General features: G+C 33.5%; 4 protein-coding genes across 9 annotated transcripts in view; 3 read left to right on the forward strand and 1 right to left on the reverse strand.

The window, feature by feature from the left end:
• Positions 1-22,161, reverse strand: part of LOC144468649 (mannosyl-oligosaccharide 1,2-alpha-mannosidase IB-like) — a 94,470-nt gene that overhangs the window by 37,610 nt on the left and 34,699 nt on the right. The gene's annotated exons all lie outside the window — the stretch shown is intronic.
• Positions 68-6,590, forward strand: LOC144469661 (odorant receptor 22c-like). 4 transcript variants are annotated; one of them, XM_078180184.1, is made up of 7 exons: positions 68-796; positions 1,209-1,325; positions 1,450-1,540; positions 2,160-2,305; positions 2,400-2,576; positions 3,395-3,584; positions 6,062-6,590. In XM_078180184.1, exons 1-5 carry the CDS (start codon positions 711-713, stop codon positions 2,560-2,562), a joined length of 603 nt encoding a protein of 200 aa, XP_078036310.1. In that variant the 5' UTR covers positions 68-710; the 3' UTR covers positions 2,563-2,576; positions 3,395-3,584; positions 6,062-6,590. The 4 variants fall into 4 exon arrangements, with proteins under 4 accessions (XP_078036310.1, XP_078036317.1, XP_078036292.1 ...); XM_078180191.1 differs by having other exon boundaries at positions 69-796; positions 2,400-2,563; XM_078180166.1 differs by having other exon boundaries at positions 74-796; positions 2,400-2,532.
• On the forward strand, positions 3,597-10,894 carry LOC144469650 (uncharacterized). 3 transcript variants are annotated; one of them, XM_078180134.1, is made up of 9 exons: positions 3,597-5,455; positions 7,152-7,271; positions 7,406-7,520; positions 7,986-8,247; positions 8,937-9,056; positions 9,130-9,220; positions 9,885-10,030; positions 10,111-10,243; positions 10,699-10,894. In XM_078180134.1, exons 1-9 carry the CDS (start codon positions 5,237-5,239, stop codon positions 10,756-10,758), a joined length of 1,266 nt encoding a protein of 421 aa, XP_078036260.1. In that variant the 5' UTR covers positions 3,597-5,236; the 3' UTR covers positions 10,759-10,894. The 3 variants fall into 3 exon arrangements, with proteins under 3 accessions (XP_078036260.1, XP_078036279.1, XP_078036270.1); XM_078180153.1 differs by having other exon boundaries at positions 9,957-10,030; XM_078180144.1 differs by having other exon boundaries at positions 10,111-10,894.
• On the forward strand, positions 13,220-20,769 carry LOC144467824 (uncharacterized). The gene is made up of 9 exons (XM_078176789.1): positions 13,220-13,390; positions 14,564-14,683; positions 15,601-15,721; positions 16,367-16,616; positions 17,618-17,734; positions 17,873-17,963; positions 18,367-18,509; positions 19,056-19,188; positions 19,286-20,769. Exons 1-9 carry the CDS (start codon positions 13,244-13,246, stop codon positions 19,337-19,339), a joined length of 1,176 nt encoding a protein of 391 aa, XP_078032915.1. The 5' UTR covers positions 13,220-13,243; the 3' UTR covers positions 19,340-20,769.

Consider the following 22,161-nt stretch of genomic DNA (forward strand, 5'->3'; position numbering starts at 1 on the left):
CAAAAGTCTATTACCTACACAATCCACGTAATTAAATAAATAATATCTACCATAGATTACGATTATTATCTACATATTATTTAACTTATTATTTCACCTTACTATTACTTATTATTACACGTTATTATTACTTATTATTACACCTTACCATTACTTATTATTACACCTTACTATTACTTATTATTGCACGTTACTATTACTTATTATTACGCGTCTCAATTATCAGCCTTCACTCTATTTAAAGATAAAACATTCCCTGCTCTCATCACCTCAAATTCCACTTTTAAAATTTCAAAAACAAAATTAAATTAAAATAATTAATTCCATCCGATTATAATTTACTACAAACAGTCACGAACAGAATAAACCTATTTTTCGCAGCGAACCAATAACCTAAACCATCCGCTAAAAAAAAAAAAGAAGAATTCAATCGGAACGCTGGTAAATTATGGCGAAAAGTGAAATTATGGCAGAAAAAGTGAATCTAACGTTACCGTTTTCACGCACACAGAGACTGTCGTGACATTCCAGGTATAGCTTGCGGCGCGTTCGTCTACGGGCACATTATCATATCGGGCCCTTTAGTACTCGACGCGTTCATACCGAAGGACGAGCCGCGACCGCACTCGTTGCACACCTTCGGATTTTTCGTTGACACCAACGACAGACGCGCCGTTTATTGGGCGTCCGGTTGGCTCATTACGGGCGCCATGTCCGGCGTGACGACGATAGTTTGCTCCGAGTCAACCCTTTTCGTAGTCAGCCAATACTGTTGCGGATTGTTCGAGATCGCCAAGTACGACCACACATCCTCTTTCCACAGATCATGTCGCTATCCACGCGTTGTGCTTCACGTCGTGTAATTAATTATAATAATCAACGACGTAAATTTATTGATAGAAGGGCATACGCGATTAATAAAAATCACCGGTCAATTTATCGAAGAGTATCTCTTCGTTCTTTTAATATATCCATACCAAGAAACATATATTAAGAAAAATGGTAATTTAGTTTGACTTGAAAATTTCATTCGCGCAAAATCGCGCCTAAGAGGTTAAGAATTCTCCATGGGGGACGATAAGGGGGTTCGACCATATTCGCTTCGATTTGACTAGGCTTGTCCTAAGATCTGCACTTGTAACGTCTGCTTTAAGTGTCCGGCGCATTGTTTGCTGAAAATTACAGTAACAGAGTTTTTAATGTCGCAGCTATCGGTTCACAACAATGATATCCGATACGATTAACGAGACCGACGATAAGAAGAGGAGATACTTGGTGGAAGTAAGCATGCGCAACGCAGTGGAAATTCACACGAGAGCCATCGAGTTAGTAATCTCGACTTGGTTTAAAATTTCACGGATTATTTCATTCACAATTGTTATGTCTAATGCTCTGTTCTCTGCTGCATCTTCTTGATCTTGGCGGAATCGAAATTATGGAATCCCATAGTTTCGTGAAGATATTTGGTTACGACGCGAGGCTACCTTATCTGATAGCGATCGTCGTGGTCGTAGTTTCGATGTCTTTGAATCTTTACCGTGTAAGTATTGCACATACTGTGAGATTTAATGAGTTAGTCGCTTGCAGAGGACTATGGTAACTACGATATATCGATGCTATCGATATTATTCATTTTATTTATCAACGACAAGTCTTTTAATGCGCTTCTTCTAGATACGATAATTTTTCTATAGAAATATGGACAGTTAAATTAATTATCAGAAAGTAAATTATCAGGTAATAATATTGACTCGATATGACTCGATTCTGTATATTCATTATAAATTATAAATTATAAATTATCGAAATCTGGATGTAGATTTTTGTTCAAATAAAATCAATTCTTCGCTCAGCCTAAAAGAATGAACAATATAAAATCATCGTTCCTAAAATTGGAATTAGAATTGTCGAATTTTAAATCGAACAGTCAAATTCCAATGAAATAATCCACAACGTCATTCTAATAAAATAATTTACAACGCCATTCTATTGAAATAATTTAGAACACCACTCTAAAGAAATAATTTACATAGTCATTCAAAAGAAATAATTGACACCATCATCCTCCCATATATAATTTTTAATCTCCCATAACTTCGAAATCGAAAGCCTCACCAACGCTAAAAAAAAAAACTATAACATTTCTCGCACGAAAACAGTCGATTTTGGCGATGATGGAAATGGACGACAAGAGGGAATTGATCATGGCGATTGTCTTCGGTATCATCCACGTTGTGGCAGTGTTCATGGGCAACTATATCGGACAGGAAGTTATTGACAATAGTATGGCAATCTTCCACGACTTGTGAGTCCGCGTCGCATTTATTTCAAGCGTTTCATCCTCTCGTCGGACAATGGCCAAGAAAGTTGCAATGTTTTCTTTTCTCTCACGTATGCAGATACAATTCGCTGTGGTACTATTGTCCGGTGAGGACACAGAAAATGGTGTTATTGATAATGCAAAGAACCATTACGGGCAGCATGCTGGACTTCTCCGGTTTATTCGTTCCAAGCAACAAAGGGTTCGCAACGGTACATGTTTCACCTTCGTTCGATCTTTAATGTTACGTATTTGCGTAAGCATAATTATTTATTAGGATAAGACCTCGCGAGACTAATATCTATTTTTAATCTAGTTTTATTCTAGTCAATTTTTAATTGTTGCAAAGCTACGTATCTGCATTGAATATAATTATTTATTATGATAATAGCTCGCGAGACTAATATCTATATTTAATCTAGTTTTATTCTAGTCAATTTTTAATTGTTGCAAAGCTACGTATCTGCATTGAACATAATTATTTATTATGATAATAGCTCGCGAGACTATTATCTATTGTGTTGGCAATTAAGTGATCGCCGATTTTGTTAAGAGATGGTCTTAACACATTCTTTTGTTCTATCAACGTGTTGTAATTAAGTTATATCGTTTTTGTATAAATTGCACCGATTATTTATTTAGTTTCGTTTTTATTACAGTTTGAAGATGGAAGGGCAAGGCGCGCGCGTTTCAGACATATTTTATTACATTATTTCTAAAAAAGCGAGCATCGCGAGCTCGATTTTTATGTCATATATAGTATATTAAAAAAAAGCCTCGAAAGAAAGGCAGCGTCAAAATTGATTTGTCTAATTGAATGAACTTATATTTTTAAGCGAATGAATTGAATTTTCCTTCTTACTTTGAATCCGCAATTACTTGCCAACCCAATATTTTTAATCTAGTTTAAATTGTCGCAAAATATGTCTTGTTATTTCTATTTAAATTATCTCAGATATTCGAGTGCTATAGTGCAACTGGTACTTATCGAGTCGACACTTGGCTTTATAAGATCGCATTATACCATAGGCGCAGGTTTTCTCACTCTAGGCAACAAAATTCGTTCGATTTCAGATGATGAGCTCGTCCTTCTCTTATTTCACTACGATCTGCTCTCTGAAAGGAAACGTATAGTAAACTCAACGATCCCAGCAGTAAATAGAACTTAAGTGCCACATAGTATAGACAATTGACGTATACGGAGTCTGTATAGTTCTGCATACTTGTAAGCGAGAGTAGCAACATACGAATCCGTGAACAAAAGGTAAATCTTTATTCTCTTTAGCTAGCTGTTTACTTAACCCTTTCGCTACGGCAGACTTTGATGTGCACCGGCCTTAACCTTATAGGTAGCAGCTCTTAACCATTTTTGAAATATATGGAAATTTTAAAGAAATAATTCAAAATCATTTCTTTAACATTTATTTATATTTAAAAAATAATTAAGGGTTGCGAAATAATTTTTAGCGATTCAAAATCATTTCTTTCAAATTTACTTATATTTAAAAAAATGGATCAAAGCTGCCGAATAATTTTTAGCGATTCGAAACCATTTTTTAAAAATTTATTTATATTTAAAAAATCGTTCAGAGCTGCTACCTGTTGCATGAGTCACAATATTTAACTCCAGTTTATATAATATCGAAGCACTATAAGTCTGAACAAACATCTTGGATCTCCACTTAAAATAGCTCCGTCTGCAAAGGGTTAAATTTCGGAGCCACCAGCGAACGGTCTAGTAGAAATGCAAGTACAAACGCACTTACCGCGATGCAATCTTCCATTACCGTTTCGATGATCACAGCACACCGTTAATTGATCAGCATTAACCCCTTCGTATACAATAACGTCTCTCCAATGCATCACTCATTTCACTTGTTATCGTAGACTTTCACGTACCCGAGACACTAAGAAACAAACTGGGCAACGTAGAAAATGTATTGCCACTATATTTATCGTTTCACAATTATTATTTTACAACGTTATTTAATAAAAAGTCAACTCAGTCTCCTCGAATGTTATGCAGCATTTGAAATATTAAATTAAAATGTGGCAACAGTTATTAGTCGAGCCAAATTAAAGTAATATTTTTCGAACGCTAAAAATCCATTTTATTCGCGTGTCAAGGGGTTAACCCTTCGCACTCGAAATCCCTTTTGACTGTAAATTTGAAATAATTTCCCTGGCTCACCTTCACTTTTAACAATCTTTTTAAAACTAATCTTTGTCGCTATAACAATTATTTTGGATCGTGATATGAAAAATGTAAATGGCTCGAGTGCAAAGGGGTTAATGTTGCGCACGCCTGGCAATTTATATGTTCAATAGACGCTCAGCTTAACCCTTTGCACTCGAAGCCATTTTAACTGCAAATTAGAAATAATTTCCCTGGCGCCACAGAATTTTCGTTCCATGTAACAAAGTGCACTTTTATTCGTACAAAATTGATTTTCGCGACTCGTGCCGACAGTTTCACCTTTTAACAATTTTTTAAATCGAAACTTTGTTGGTACAAAAATGATCTTGTAACGTGGTAGAACAGTCTTAGTGGTGCCCCATAGTCACCATTCGAGTGCAAAGGGTTAAGCCTTTGCGTCGAATAACGAAGCAGCACGCGCGGCAGTCTAGAACCGATTGGGGATCGTCCTACTCTCCCTTTCCTCGCGAATATCCTTTCACAAAATCGGAGAATAATCACAGCGAAGGGAATTGTCTGCCACCGTTCGCAAACCTGTAATTTAGTTGTCCGGTTCGGGGAAGGTCGCGCGCGACAATAGCGTGTGTACGCGGGTCGTGCGTGCCGATGCACGCGATCAATTCGCGAGCTTCATTTCCGCGGACATATTCGAAAGGAGGACCCTTTGCCATCGAGTAGAGAACTCCACAGGTGAGGAATCGTAATCGAATGAATAAAGTATGACGAGTATATTCGTCGGTGGTTGGTTTCTTCGTTCTCCGTTCGGCAGACGGAATTCGTCGGTCGCGGAGACAATGAGAGACCTCGACGAGACGTTCTATAGCCTCAGCCGCAAACTTTTATTACTTACTGGTCTGTGGCCTTTCAGTAATCGCACGCTGAATATAGCGACCAGATTTACGTGGCTGTGTCTCGTGTTTAGTTTCGAGGTTGTCCAGGTGAGAATTTTTTGTTTGAGTAATGGGATTTTTCAAGTACTTGATTGGCGCGAGGGCGAAGCTGCAACGCGGAAGTTGTTGATAACTTTTAGTGAATAATGATTATTTGGTGAATGTAATTTGGTTAATATAGTTCACTACGTACGATTTATTGAATATAATTTACTGAATATAATTTACTGGATATAATGTGCTAAATATAATTTACTGGATATAATTTGTTCAATATAATTTTACTAAATATGATTTACTGAATATAATTTAAGAACACAATTTACTAGATACCAATACAGTTCTAATAATTGATTTTCAGTTATAATAATCAATTTTAAGTTCTAATAATTAATTGTAAGTCCCACTAACGTTAATGTTAAATTTAAAAAATTATGCTGCGTTTTTAAAATGTTACCGCATTGTTTAGTCAACTATTGACAGAAATGAGAATTAATAACACGTGAATTTCTATTTTAAACGAGAATATTCGCTTCTTATAATTTGCGACACGATTTCCGTTTCCCAAGCAATCGAATTTATATAATATTTATATCTATATAATCACTTCTATGATTTCATTAACATACATTTCTCTTTTCTTTCTTCTTACAGGTGAGTACCATGCGTTTTCTGATCACAGCGAAACCATGAATGGATGATCCTGTTTCGTACGTATCGTATTTACGGATATTTCTTTATTCCAATGTCTACAAGACCCTGACAAATTAACAAACTAATAAACGGAGACCCATCAGGGATAAATCAGGGCAATCACGTCGACGCCGGAGAATAAAACGCTACCTGCTATCGTCAGTTTTTCTACTGATGATGAGACGATGATCTCACTGACGATGAAACGATGATTCTACTTTCCCCAAGAGACGCGTTTTAAATGCGTCTATTAATCGATTGAAAAATTCAACAGCTGATTATTAACTTGATATACGTGAACAATCGCGACGGAGCAGAGCTGGCGACGAATGCGAGTTATATTTGTGTGATGATTACTATCATCGGAACGAGACTGCTCGCGAAACCACACAAAGTTTAAATGATCGCGGACGAGTGAATAGCATCGCGATCAAACGCGTATCTTGTACCATGACTTTGTTATGTTTTAAATATAGTCTATTTATCGTTACCTCGAGCATTTAAGTTTATTTCAACGTGGCGCTGCTGGTACCCAACTTCGTCAGAATTAAGTTAACCCTTTAAGATCGTATTAATCTTATATACAGGTGTCGTGCTAGTTGGGAATAATTTTTCATTAACGCTCTATTAGTCAAATTTTTTTCTTAATTATTTCTATGCAGACAACTTGTACGGCATTTACTTTGATATACAAGAATTTGACACACACACACACATATATATATATGTATATATAAGTATTCATAAAAATATTCTAGAAAAATATAGAAAATTATAGTCTAGATATAGAAATATAGAAAAATATAGAAATATGAAAATATAGAAATATAGAAAAATATAGAAATACTAAAATATAGATATACTGAAATATAGAAATATAGAAAAATACTGAAATATAGAAATATTGAATTATAGAAATATTGAAAAATATAGAAAAATATAGAAAATTATAGAAAACTATATTCTAGAAAAATATACAGAAAAACATATAAAATCGTAGAATATTTTTATAACATCTATGGTAAGAAAAGACTTGTCCACTTAATTTCAGATCATACTACTGCGAATCGGTGGTGTTACGTTAACTCACATGACTTGCTTCATATCGTTCAGCTGCCTCACCATGATAGTATACCTAAAATTCATCATCTCGGGATTGCTTGAACACGTAGTGAGTTATACAACAATTAATCGAATCCCTTATATCTCCTCACTGATTGGAGCAGCGTAAATTTTGTCACACACAATTTCAAACGGCATCGATTATACATATACATCTATCGCATATAATAATCATTATTCTAGTTGAGAAATTCGCTGGAAAGCTTAGCTCGAGGGCACAGTTCGACAGACCAAAGGGAACTGCAGATATTCGAAAGATTCGGGAATAAACAAAATCAAATGATCGTAATTTACATATGTAAGATAAAATACTAGGTGTCTCTTTACTTTGTGTACAGTATGTTTTTTGCTTGTTACGTTCTATTGTTTCTTGGTCTCGCGACCAAAGGATATTGTTTTCTAAAATTTTCAATATCTTGGATATATTTTTATTTCTCAATTTTATCGAATAGGAAATCGCCACAAATTTTTGCGTTAAAAATTCGAAAATTTTGTTTCTATTTCTCACTGAGCTTTTGTAAACGATAACAATAGATTATAAAAATTATTAAGAATAGATTATAAGAATTATTAATAATTATTAAGAACAGATTACAAGAAATATTAATAATTATTAAAAATAGATTATAAGGATTATTAATAATTATTAAGAATTCTCGCAATTATCTTTCGCACATCTATTCTTGGTGCATGAGATTCAACGTCACTGTTTAAACAATTTCTCAAACGGAAAAAGATATTTCATTAAGTATAATTATTTCAGATATTGGAGTCTCGACAATATTTATATGCTTCCTAGGGTTAGTATCGCCGATGGTATTGGACATTATACTACCCCTGAATAATTCTCGTTCGCTGCATTTTATACTAGTGATAGAGTTTGATAGCGAAAAGGATAACTATTTTTATCTGGCATACGCGTACTTAATGATTTGCTGCACATGCGGCGTGGTACTATTAACAGCGAATGATTGCACGATTAGTATACTATTGCATCACCATTCAGCTGTCTATGAATTAATAAGGTGCGCAAACACTAAGGTATTGGGTGCAGAAATTCATTTTTTACGATTTTGATAGATAAATATTTTTAATTTGGCTGCAGTTGTAATCGCGAATTAATCAATAAAAAATTCATTATTGTTCACAATATTTAATACTTCTAATTATATTTATTGTTATTATTTTATATTGATGTTTCATCATATTTATATTTATATCATTATTATTTATTATTATTCATATCTAATATTTATGATTGCCTTCGTGCTGCAATTTTTTTGACCGTTCGCTTATATTTTAATGAACAAATAATACACTCAACATACTCGAGCATCGTCAATAGTTCTTCTAAATCTAATAATTCATAATTTGACTAGTCGATTCCTATTTTGTTTAAAAATTATAGCTTGCTAAGCAATGTCAAACAATTTTTACAAAAATCCTAATTAGAATATAGAAAAAAAAATAAAAATCATATCTCTCAATCATTTTATCTTATATAGCTTTAATAACAAATTTGACAATGTGTTTCACACGCTTGGAGATTTTTATCTCTATAAAACGCGTTGTTTAAATTTTCGTTACAGGCTCAGGTAAAAAATTCGAGAGAATTTATAACTAATTAAAATTTTTGCAAGAATTGTTTGGCATATCAAAAACGTCAGTATAGTACAAAAAAACACTCGCATAATAAATTTAACCATAACTACAGTTACCGAATAAAAAAAGCAATCAACCGATGGCTCGACCCAAAGGCAATAGTTTTCAAAAAAGACAAGCGCTTGCATCGGGGAATTGGCGAGATGATGGACCTTTATCAGAAAACTCAGAGGTACTATGATGATTGTTGAACGCTACGAGCCTGACGCGCGTTTGCAAGAGTAACGTGATTTTTACTGTTAAAGCGAGTTTGAAAGCATCATGACGACTGTAATGATACCGTATTCTGTTGTTATTATATTGATGACGATATCTTTGTGCACTCACATGTCTCAAGTGAGTACACCGCCTTTAAACTACTGCCCATTTTGTTTAAACAATTTTTACATAATTATAAATTATATAATTGCCGCGAGATCGCAATTCGATTTATTCTCGTGGAAAATATATTTAATAGGTATTTATGAATAATACTATTTTTTATTTATAGTTATCGTATTTATTTCTATAATATTTATATTTTTCAGATTAATATTTATCATATTTATATTTATGATATTTATATCTATAATATTTATATTTATCATATTTATATCTATAATATTTATATTTCTCAGATTTATATCTATTATATTTATATTTATGATATTTATATCCATCACATTTATATTTATTATATTTATATCAATCATATTTATATTTATGATATTTATAGCTACCATACTTATATTAACCATACTATTACTTCAACATCAATTTTATATTTGTCCCACATTATTCCACATCGTAAACTAAAATTCGCTAAATACAATTCCCTAATTGCACAAATAAAAGTCTCCTATAATTGCACAACGCGTCGTTTTCCCCCCACCACCACTCGCACAGTAGTTTAAAACAGTGATTTTCGCGTTCGCTCCGCAAAAGCCCCATTTCGAAATTACAAAACTCGGCGACAAAGTTAAACAACAAACACGCTAAACGAACACTTATTAAACGACAGTTCGTCGAACGTGTCCACTCACCTGCTGACCTCGACCTGACAATTATAAACGGTCTGTCGTATTTAATTCAGCTCGCCATGACCTATCGAGAGAACTGCATGTGTCAAACGTACAGCGACAATTCCCTGAACGTGTTTCACGAATTGTGAGTACGCCTTCTAAGAATCTTATAGACACCGTGGACAGTCTCTGTAAATCTTAAAGAAATATTAATTAACGATACAGGTGTACAACTGAATGGTACAAGTTGCCGCTCAAGGTGCAAAAGTTGGTGCTACTTGCACTACAAAGGACGTCGAAAGGCAGCGTTCCAGTACTTGCTGGCATGTTTGTTCCGTCGAGAAAGGGTTTTACTGGGGTAATCACTTTAATCCTTTTAATCCCTTGATGTTCAGACCTTGGAGACGAATCTCTGCGGGCCTCTGACCTTTGCAGACATTTGTTAAGCTTGTTAGTTTAATATTCGTCATTGATAATTGCATCGCAAGCGAGACGAGTTGATATTAAATTATATACATTTAAAATATGTTAATGGAGTACGTCGTTGTCACTGCAATTGGTAAATGTTTATAATAACAGAGCACGTGACAGTGGTATAATGTTGTTAAGGATGCTTCCCTTAGTGATTGTAAGCAGAGTTTGGCAGTCACTTGTTAGTTAATAATAAGATTTATATATCAATAAGTGAATGTAGATCACTTCATTCAATAGAAAGCTTCTCGATTTAATGGTTAAAATACAGTGATAGAGATATTAAGAATGAAATAAACTGTGCACTGCTAAATATATATAATCTTAACAAATTAATTTCAGATGCTCAACGCATCTTTCAAATACTTCACCACGATGAATTCGATCCGTTATACTTCTTAGTGACAGAATGCATGACGATTAGACGATGGAAAAAGGTCCAATGATTTCAAATAAACTATTTCTTCGAAGAAAGCCTTCTTATTATAATTAATATAGTAATTAAAGCCTAGTTATTGTTATATAGTTCACCCTTCTCATGGAATCATAACAATAAAAATGCAAAGTAAATTATATAGTTATATAGTAAACTAATTTCGTTGATCTGAAGAACAACATTTATTTAACATTTAAATGAAATAAGTATAAAATATTTAATATCATTTATAACAATTAAAAAACTTTTCACTGTTCTTCCAATATGTAAATTTACCGAGATTTATTTCTGTCGTTAATTAGCCATAGATATTTCGATGCATCGCTCTCATAATTTATTGCAACTGCAGCATAAACGTAGCCCTAGAGTGCACACCCTTCACTTGTTCATTGTGTCAGAAGGGCGCATTGATTTCTCCTCGCGTGACACGATTCACTGGTAACACGTTTCACCATTCTTCAAGGGGATATTGATATTCACTTTTATGGCAACGATTGTCCGAACATTTTTTTAGAGTATGCCATAATAGAAAGATAATTTATACTTTCACCGATGAAAAGGGATACATTAATTTTGTATTATGATTATTTGTTAATACTTTCACTTTATACTTACAAAGCTATTTTTATTCGACTCTTAGCACTGGCTATCTGATATTTTATTAAAATTTGATAGATATTGTCTGTAATTATTTATTATCGTATATATAATAGTCGAACAAATTTAATACAATTTTTTAGTTCTAAATTCGTTCCAAACGATTTGCTTAATTTGTTTCTAAATTCGATTTATTTGATGCACGTGGCACAGAATGTTTTTAATTTTATTGCCAAATGTCTCACTTTAACTTCCATTTTATTATAATTAACCCCTTCCCGTACTTTAGCGAGTCAGACTCGCGATGAAGATTTTTGCCCAAACATGAATATCGCGAGTCAGACTCGCGAAAAGTTACTTGGGCCAAACATAAACATCGCGAGTCAGACTCGCGAACAGATACTTGGGCCAAAACATAAATATCGCGAGTCTGAGTCGCGAACACATACTTGGGCCAAACGTAAACATAACAAGCCGAGCTCGCGGACTGATTTTTTGCCCGTTACGCTCATGACTGAATGTTAGTTCCTCTCAGTACCTCAGAACAGTTAGTCACGATTCTTGTCGTTGCTGTTACGAAGCAGTTCAATTATTAAAATTTAAGAAACCCCTTCAAAATGCAAGGTACAAAAGTGTGTAGTGAAGGCCGTGATATTTTAGTATCGCGTAAAATTGACTATATCACAGGCATTGCGGGCATCTACATTTCGGATCGTATTGCGACTGTTTACAAACATCAGTCTGGTCTGGTTAGCGCGCGTTGATGCGGACCGCTCGGACCCGAGTTTCGTCGAGCGAAATGGCACGGGGAGGGGTTAAGGCAAATACATTGATTAATTTACGGCAAATACATTGATTAATTTACGGCAAATACACTGATTTAAATACTTCTTCAAAATTTGTATATTTAAAACGTATTTCGATATTCTAAAAAATATATCAAAATAATTACTGTCATGTCAAAATAATATAAAATTATACCAAAGTGTATTATAATAAATAATGATGAAAGATAGAGGAGAATTCTAACTAATGTTTAACTCTAACCACATAATTATCATCGTCGAACATAGCACTTTATCTAAGAATTCTTAATATTCGTTGTGCGATATTAAGAAGAAGCTCGTGACTAATTAAATTAAAAATAAAATTAATGAATTACTATTTCCAAGAAATATACTAACGAGAGTCTATAGCCCTAAGCTATAGGTTATGAATTAACCATAGCCTATAGAACAGTGTCCAATAGAGACTATACTAAGTGCGATAAAATAGTGCTATTTGAATAAAGAAAAAAGCAACAAGTGAAACATGTTACAACAAAGAACACGTACTCCGACAAACCTTTAACAACAATTTACCGGTTTCGCGACAGCAAAACCAGTCGAAAGCAATCCACGAAACCGCCATCCGTTTAATTTCATCAAAGGATCATCGAGACAACTGATCATCGTTTCTATGTAAATACTAACATAACAATAAACGCGCGTATTATTCAGTGTCACGATGGAAATAGTCAACTAAAAAATTCCACGCAGGAAACGACATTTTTGAAACGTGGGGGACCACCCCCCCATGGGGGATAGTAGAGAACCACGGTCACAGGCGTAAGAGGTCTCTCTTCTTTGTTTGTGCCTCATCATTAATGCATCTCGTTTTTCCACCTTCCGCCGACGGGGGAGAGGAGATCGCCCGGCCGTTGACTTTTTCGAAATTACAGCCTCTGTCAATCATTTTGCGGCGACTATCCTCTGTGCCGTTTCATTAGAGATTCGATAAAAAAAGGACGAGCGACGATATAAAAACGGTGGCGAATCGATCGCGGTGCAGTCGCGACCCTGACGTCGCGCCACGATGACATTCGTGAACGGTCCGGACACCACCTTTCACAAGAGATTGTTTCTGCTGATGGGCCTGTGGCCGGGTGAACATAATCAGAGGCTACAGATCGTACGGAAGATCGTCTTCTATCTGCTGATGCTGGCCAGCTTGATATCCGAGGTAATTCTGGAATCGGATCGACGCGAATAAACTCACCCCTTCTGCCAAGTTCTCGCGTCGTTAATCGAATTGTGACGCCAAAATCATAATTTGTTTAATTTCAACGAAATAAAATATAGTAAGCTAGTATAGTAATTCCAAATTTATTGTGATTGGATAATCCTTTCGTGAGCAGGAGGTGACAGTGAACAATGTGAAATGGAATCGAATATTTCTTGAAAGGAGAAATGCTTGGTCGTTATAGTGTACGCTGTTAATGACAGAACTTTGACACAGTAATGCTATAATATTCTACTCGGTTATTAAGAAATATAATAGCAGCTACTTTTAGTATATTTATCTATATTTTAGTGCTCCGCAAAAGCGCCTTAGTGCCGGTTCAAACACGTGTTAAAGCGATTCGATATTTGGATTTCGTGACAGGGAATTTTGCAACATTTTGTACTAATTTAATTGCGAGTGGATGAAAGTGAAAAATTGCAATGTCGGCTAGGTTAATTTGCTAATTTAATTTAATTTATTTGCGCATCTGCGTCGCGCTTCATCTTTGCGCGCAATCAATTGCTTTTCTGTGCTCCAATTGCAACACGTGTTACATTGTGTTCTATTTCGTTTCAAACTAAATGTTATTAAACATTTTGGCTCTTTAATTATTTCGTTTCATTTTATTTTTCGTCCTATTTATTTTTCCTTTGTAATTGAAAAAATTGTAGTTTTGAAATCTTATCACGGACATTAAAATAAATTCTGCTATATTCAGAATTATAAATTTCTTCTTAATTCGATGCAATTTTATTTGTTTGCAATTAAATCCGTGTAAAGGTGTCGACTCGTTGCACTAAAATTTCCGTTATTCGTTTTTCTAAGCAATTTTTGTTCCTTGCGTGTATTTTTTGTTCATTTTTCAGCTGTTTTAGATTTGAGACTTTTTTCCTGGATTTTTATAGCAGAATTAAGTTTAGTGGAAAAATTCGCAGTGAAATATGCATGGGATCTTTATCACGTGGCCGACTCCCTCTTATACATATAGTATATAGTGCATACAGTGTATATTATCTATATAGTGCTAGATTCTGTATATAGTGCAAGGGGTTAATCGTGATAGAGAAATATATAGCTAGCTTCTGCTATGATTTTTCATATGAGATTGTTAATTGTATGTTATGCTTTTAGTTGTCACTGCTTTTCTCGACCGAACATGATTTCAGCGACACGCTGTTCATTCTGTCGATTTTTCTTCCGCAATTGATTGTCATTATACAGTACATCAATTATCATCTTTACCTTGGATCTGTGAGTGACTGCTTCTTGCTATTGTTATTTTAACAATAGCGTTTATTTTAACTGTACGGCATGTCCTAGTGAATTTTGTTCAACTATGCACTTGTGACTATATGATGTTTAATGGAAAGACCCTAAATTGTACGCGCTGGCAAATATAATAATATTAGAACAATAAAACTATAATTTCAATGATTTGAAAGTAAATTTTTATTTTAGTCAATCAGAGTCAATGAAAGAGTAAATTTTCATTTTAGTAAATCAGAGTCAATGAGAAAATAAAAGTTTTTAAATAGGTATCAGTAAATCCACAGGTAAAACCGTGAAATTAAAATTAACATTGTAACCCTAAATTATCAATTTAAATGATCAATTTCGTGAAATGGTTTCGATCTCTAAATTAACCCTTTGATTTTCATAAAAATACAATTTCAGAAAATTCAAATATATCACGTTATATATTGAAGTACGTTTATTTAAATGGTTAGAATATTACCAATTTTTTATTCTAAATTATATACACATAAATTAAATTTTACGAGCTAGCTAAAATAAAATCCAGCGCATACAATTTAAAAGCCGCTTCTAAAAATAATAAATATTTAATTACAATGTTTTAGGTATATTTAAAGCTACTATATTATTCATATATATATATATTGAAGCTAATATATCTGATAATATAGATTGCGGACATTTATGCAAAATAAAAATTGTATTGCAACAAACAAATACCAGATATAATGTTAATTCTTTCTGCAATAGTTTCAACGATTTGGAAATCGCATGTCAACACTACATCAATTATTTTAATTATTATATCGCTCCTATTCATTTCTGTCAAAAATGCATAAAAGGTCCACAGTCTGCTAATAACTATCCTTTTGCAACGTAACAATTGCAATTGAAATGGTATTCCGGATATCCAGGTTAGAACAATATTCACCGGGATTCAAGTCGACTGGGAATTGCTGAAGGATAATACGGAGGACACGGAAGTATTACGTAAATATTCGAGCCGCGTGTGCACAGTAACAATAGGACTCGGATGTAAGAACCATGGGTTAATGAACAATGTAATGAATAATGGGTATTATCGCGGATATTTATGCGAATTCCCGTAAACATTAACAACGAATTCTCGAAAGGGGTTGGCAAGCAATCGAGATTTGGAATTTTAATTGTACGATTATTAAAATAATAAGGATTATAAGGAGAATAAATAGATGCAGATTAATATGAGTAATACAGAATACATATATATATATATATATAAATAATATATAGATGTTAATGATATATAAATAAATAGATTAGAGTAATATATATGTAAGTATGAATAATATATGGACAGATATAAGTAGACATAAATAATATATAAATAGATAAAAAATTACATATAAATAGACATAAATAATATATAAATAAATGAGTAATTATATATAGATATCAAGAGTATATAAGCAAATATAAATAGATATAAATAACCTAAATAGACTTAAATAATATATAGACAGATAAAAATAGATATAAATACTATATAAATTGATAGAAATCATATATAAATCAATATAAATAATATATTTATAATATCTATAATATAAATAATACACAACTCAATAAATATAAGAGGCCCGACTACTCGACAATTAAAAATGTACGCGAAGGTGGAGTCTAATACATTGTTGCTTTCAGTAATCGCAACAACAGGTTATTTCATGTTAATAAGAATAACAACGTACTTCATGCGCCACGTGCCCGAAAGACTCGCCCAGCTGTCTCTCTATTCTTATCTGGCAGAACATCTCGGACAGAAAATTTACGGGCACGCTGTCGGCATTCTCGCGGCCATGATCTTCGCTATCACCGTCTACGCTTGGATAACGACGGAGACCTGTTTCCTTTTGTTGTCGGAGCACGCGTGCGCCCTATTCAAAATCGTCGGGTAAGGAGAGCACGCGAACCGCTTTTAGAGCGACGAGAGATCGCTTGAACAAAGACTCGGCATTCTGGGATTGTTTATAGTAACTAATTGGACCGCGGGTGTTACGCCTTTTTGCGATAAAAAAATATGATAGCTTGATGAAATCGGATGCGGGAGTTTGTGAGAGGGAATATTTCATTTTTATATTGTTAATAGGTAATGAAGAATTTGTCTATGTTGAGGAGGAATTTTTAATAGTTAAGAAAGAATTTATAATAGTTCATGAAGAATTTATAATAGCTAAACGAAGAATATTTCGCGTTTTTTAAGATAAAAATATGGTATCTTGATGAAATTAGATTCAGAAATTTATGAAATGTAATTATTCAATCTGTATATTATTAATAGCTAACGAAGAATGTATTAATTATTATAACACTTCAATCTTGCGCAAGACCTTGTGATTTATAAATCTACATCACTCAATTGTCATTTAATTAAGTAATACAATTTTGACCAATTTCTAATGAATCCAAGTACAATACTAAAAGCTATAAAAATTAGAAGACAGATCAAAGCAAATTTAAGTAAAATTTATTCGCTTAAATTCATTTTAAATTTACTATTAGAAGTTAAAGTATTTATCAAACTATAGAACGACGGCAATTGAAAGTATTTCTTACGACGACGCATAATCATTGTGCTAAAACTATTAATACTATACATAGAACAAAATTTAGCATTTAATCATTCAACCACTTAATTATCTAATAATTCACTTATTCAATAATTTACTGGTCTAATAATTGACTTATCTAATAATTTACTTATCCAATAATTGACTTATCCAACCTCTTGAACGCATTATTAAAAGTATTACGTATCGCTCGACCTTTTCGCAAATACCATACTATACACCATAATGACGAGTCTTTGATAAGGTCTTCTTCTAATCAAATAATTATAGTTAACCAACGTAACCTGACATAACCGGAAAATCACGGAGCATTTTCTATGAACAGGCGAATGTTGAAACGCGTCCACGAGAAAAGTCTTGGAAAAGATTCGACGTCGAAACGGAACGATGGAATACGTTCGAAAATATGTTGGGCGGTTCGCGTGCACTCGAAGGCAATCAAGTTGGTACAATCGTTGATTTAATGCACTGTGGTTCTGGACGTCTCTCTCTCTCTCTCTCTCTCTCTCTCTCTCTCTCTCTCTCTCTCTAGACACTTGTTCAATAGAATTAGCCTCTCAGCGCGTAATGTTTGTTCGAGGTTCACGAACAACGCGTGGAACACGTTCGGCCATAGTTACAACGTGATTATTCCTACCAGCATCGCCGCGATGAGCATATCTTTGCTGAACGTGAGTATAAGTCTACTTTCGTTGGTTTCGTTGATAAGGACGGTGATAAGCAAAATAATAAGAAAAGGAGAGAGACAGAGAAATTTGGAAAACGCGCGGTGAATACAAATTGTTTGCAGGACGCAGGCTAGTACGTTGCAATTAGTATAAAGAAATGCGATTGTATTTCGAATTGAACGAGAATAGTATCTTTTTATATAAATTATGTTAATTTATTTTCAATTTTTTATTTTAATATTTTTCGTATATTTATTACCATACTTAGAAAACATGAGTGGATGAAAATTATAGTTCTCGAATATTTTGAAATTTCCTTAAATGCCAACGAAATGTACTCATTTTCCTACAAAATCTTGATTCGTCGAAAATTGCACGTATTAAATTTATGCAATCGTTTCTATAGCTGTTCAATGCTCTAAAAGCAATGGAATTCGAACTCGCTGCGATATCAATGTCTCTGGCCATCTGTTTCTGCATTTTCGCATTTTTCGGAACACTTTGCGGCCAAAGAATAATCGACCATAGCATTAATATTTTCTACGATGCGTAAGTATATATAATATTAAATAATTATTGATAACATCGATGCAATATTAATACTTTCTGCACACTATACAGAGTATATACAATTGTTTCAATTATTCGATATTTAGCTTTCGAAAATTGTAATTTTATTTTTTAAACTGTGTTTGTGTCTTTGGAACGGTTCATTATAACGATTTATTAGTTAAAATTATATATCAATTAAGATATATTTAGAGGATCGCTTCAAGGTAAAAGTTATGATTTATAACAAAAAAAGTAGTTAATTTTTAATTAATAAAAAAAATAAGAAACGAAAGCCCTTTTTTAACTTCGAATAAAAATTTGTTACACGCTATTTTCTTTTTTAAACAAAAGTACTATAAAAATATCATAACCTTTTACAGTAAAATTGCCACAAATTGCGCTAATCATTGCAGTCTTTCTATTCTCGGAATTTTTAAATTATTCCGTCTTAAAACTGTTTTATCTTTCACCCTTTGATATAATCAACTTCCGGCGCCCTTTAATCAATAACAAAAATTAAATATTTACTTTTAAACCTTCTAGATCTGCCTCGTGCTGGTACGAGTGCCCTCCCGAAATACAAAAGTTCTACATCTTAATTTTTCAACGAGCTATGAAGCATTGCACGTACCGTAGAAAAGGTCTCTTCGTGTCATCGTTCGAAGGTCTTACCTCGGTAAAATAGATAATACTCGCATAACAATAATTAATAATTAATAATTAATAAATATTAAATCCTGAATCCCATAAAACAGCGTCTACTTTCATTTTAGATGTGCAACACGATTCTGTCGCTTTTCACGCTCTTCCTGTCTCTAAAAAAATAACTAACAAAGAAAAACCAACGCAAGACTAATAAGAAGCAAAGCAACAATTATTAACTCTTTGCACTCGAGATACACCACTAAGATTCTTCTATCTCGTTTCAAAATAATTTTTATACAATATATATATAATAACTTAATATATAATAATAACTTCGTTAAATAAAATGGTAGTACTATAGGTCAGAGAAATTATTTTTTGAAATCGCTTCGAGTGCAAAGGGTTAAGATCCAGACTGGAAAAATTAACAATCCAAATACCAAATTTTTAACAACTAATTTCAACTTTCTCACGCTTCAACAAATCCTTTAAAAAACCCTATCTAGAAGAAATACCATAAACAAATATATTTATAAAAGATCGATGAATAATCGTAAGTGTAAGGATTAAAAGTTCCTGCTCGTAGAAACCAATTATTTAGAAAGTGATAAACAATATTTAAACCTTTCTTAACGCCTTCTCTCTGAAAATTCGCACATGGTCAATCCATCCTCCATAAGATTTTCCTAAGCGTTAAATAAAAACTGTGCTCGATAAAACAATGTTTTTTTTAACAAAACGTGTTGCTCGTAGCTAAAGCTACAATATTTTAATATTAAAATATAAAAAAATTCTTATATAAAATTCTGTTATTTATACTAATAATCGCATGGACGTCGTATATATTCGGCACTCGTACCGAAAGGGTTAACGCGAGAAATCACTTGTCAGTGTTCGTTTAACGGCACGCGTATTACTGGAACGTGTTATGACTGCCACGGGTTCGCGAACATTTCGAATCAATTATTCCGTCGGTTGCGTCGAAATGACGACAGGTGTACTGGAGGTATAAGACAACCGTAATTGATAGTGCATTATGCAGCGGCTGCTTCATTCTGTATGAGTACACATTGATAACGATAGCGGCGGAAACGTGACGTATACACACTGCAATAGCATAGAGAGTCTACTATATCATAGACTATAGTACGTGTGTCGAAAGTGAGGCGACATTATAGTATCGAGAACGTGATAACCGTTTGCGCTCGAGCGATGACTTTGAGACACCGCGACAATTGTTGCATCGCATCCCAAAATAACTGTTACCAAAATTTATTTATTATTATCAAAATTTATAAGATAATAATAATAATACAATTATCGTATGAAATGGAATTTTATAATTATAATTCAAATGGCTTCGAGTGCAAAGGATTAACATTGTCAGCTATTACGCAGCTATACGCGAATTTTTTAAATTATAACACTAAGGTTAAACAAATCTTAGGTAAACGTGATTCTATTTAACATTGTTAAATACACATTTATTTATCTCTTGAGGACTGTAATTAACTCATAATCGGTCACAGTAATTTAACTGAAATTAACTCGTAATCGATCACAGAATTGGAAGTATTCCCATTAAAATACTAGTTATTATGTTTCTCGAGGTTATGTCAACGTTAATTACTTTGCGTTTCATGTTAACTGAACGTATATTATATGAACGTTAATATGTAATAATTTTAAAATAAATATCATAATGTTTTCAATAATTATGGTGGCCCCTTGCTGTTTCTCCTCGCACTATACTATATTCTGATGACAGAGAATTTTTTAATATAGCTATTTTACTTTGTTTGTTACTATTATTTATTATAGCATTATATAGTACATGGTGTATTCTATATATAGTATATACCGCCACATATTATATATTATTATTGTTAACTATTTATTATATGAATTGAGTGAATAATGAAAAGTATATTACAAAAGACGCGATCTAAATTTATATGTGACTGACCCGCATGGACGCTGAGTGAAGACTGAAAGAAAAAATCAACAGAAGACGCCGCGCACGTGGCGGATTGCGAGATCCTTCGAGAACATTCGATCGCATTCGAATGTTCTCCTCTGTAACCGACGTCGCGGGCCGTGACGTCAATTATCGATCGCCAATGCTCGAACGCCCAATCGATATTCATTCGCTCAACAATTATTATTATATTATCATATATTATTATTATTTATTATTCACTACTCTGACACCTAATGTCTAAGTTACCTAATTCCTAGGATGGGTCCTAATTTCTAGGTTAACATTGTTAAAATATAACTAATTTCGGAACTTACGACTCGATATTCCATATTGTCGTCATTTTGAGAATTACGTTTGCCCACGGTGTTCCTCGCGAAATTAGTTTCCACAGAAATGTGAATTTCGTTGGAAGAGGAATAATTAGTGGACGCTAAGGAGAGCAAGACTTCTCCGCTGGTGTGGCTTTGCGTTCTTGTAAGAGACACCATTAAAATTTTCCCGGCAAAATTAATATTTCACTGCGCGTACACCTCCCTCGGTTCTTCTTTCCCAACAAACAGCGCGGGAACAAAAGTGTTTTGCAGCGTGAACTTAGTTTTCCGGGGTTCAAGTTAGTTCGCCCAAGGAAGGAGAGAAGAACTTCCGGCAGAGATTTGCGTTGACCTGACCCAGAAGAGATCGATGACCCAATAATTTGGGATTGAATTTTTAAGTTTCTACATTGGTCGTACGATAATCAACCCTTTGCACTCGAAGACATTTTAATTTTTAATTTAAAATAATTTTTCTAGCTCATGGTATTTCTATTATATTAACCCTTTGAACTCGAAGCCATTTTAACTGTAAATTTAAAATATTATCATTTTCCTGGGTTATAGTATTTCCTTTCTATTAACCCTTTTGCAGTCAAAGTTATTTTAACCATAAAATTGAAATGAAATTTCTGGCTCATAGTATGTATTTCCATTCTATTAATCCTTTGCACTCGAAGCCATTTTAACTATCTTAAAGTACAAAAAAATT

The sequence above is a fragment of the Augochlora pura genome, chromosome 1 (genome assembly GCF_028453695.1).
Source record: "Augochlora pura isolate Apur16 chromosome 1, APUR_v2.2.1, whole genome shotgun sequence".
NCBI lineage: Eukaryota > Metazoa > Arthropoda > Insecta > Hymenoptera > Halictidae > Augochlora > Augochlora pura.

Bases quoted from the DNA above. Each gene is read 5' to 3' on its own strand.
- LOC144469650 (XM_078180134.1), top strand. From the start codon at position 5,237: ATGACGAGTATATTCGTCGGTGGTTGGTTTCTTCGTTCTCCGTTCGGC. The intron at 7,521-7,985 runs GTAAGATAAAAT...TAATTATTTCAG, and splicing joins AATGATCGTAATTTACATAT to ATATTGGAGTCTCGACAATA. The intron at 10,031-10,110 runs GTGAGTACGCCT...TTAACGATACAG, and splicing joins CTGAACGTGTTTCACGAATT to GTGTACAACTGAATGGTACA.
- LOC144469661 (XM_078180166.1), top strand. From the start codon at position 711: ATGTCCGGCGTGACGACGATAGTTTGCTCCGAGTCAACCCTTTTCGTA. The intron at 1,541-2,159 runs GTAAGTATTGCA...GCACGAAAACAG, and splicing joins TGTCTTTGAATCTTTACCGT to TCGATTTTGGCGATGATGGA. The intron at 2,533-3,394 runs GTACATGTTTCA...GTTCGATTTCAG, and splicing joins GCAACAAAGGGTTCGCAACG to ATGATGAGCTCGTCCTTCTC.
- LOC144467824 (XM_078176789.1), top strand. From the start codon at position 13,244: ATGACATTCGTGAACGGTCCGGACACCACCTTTCACAAGAGATTGTTT. The intron at 13,391-14,563 runs GTAATTCTGGAA...TTATGCTTTTAG, and splicing joins TGGCCAGCTTGATATCCGAG to TTGTCACTGCTTTTCTCGAC. The intron at 17,964-18,366 runs GTGAGTATAAGT...TCGTTTCTATAG, and splicing joins TGAGCATATCTTTGCTGAAC to CTGTTCAATGCTCTAAAAGC.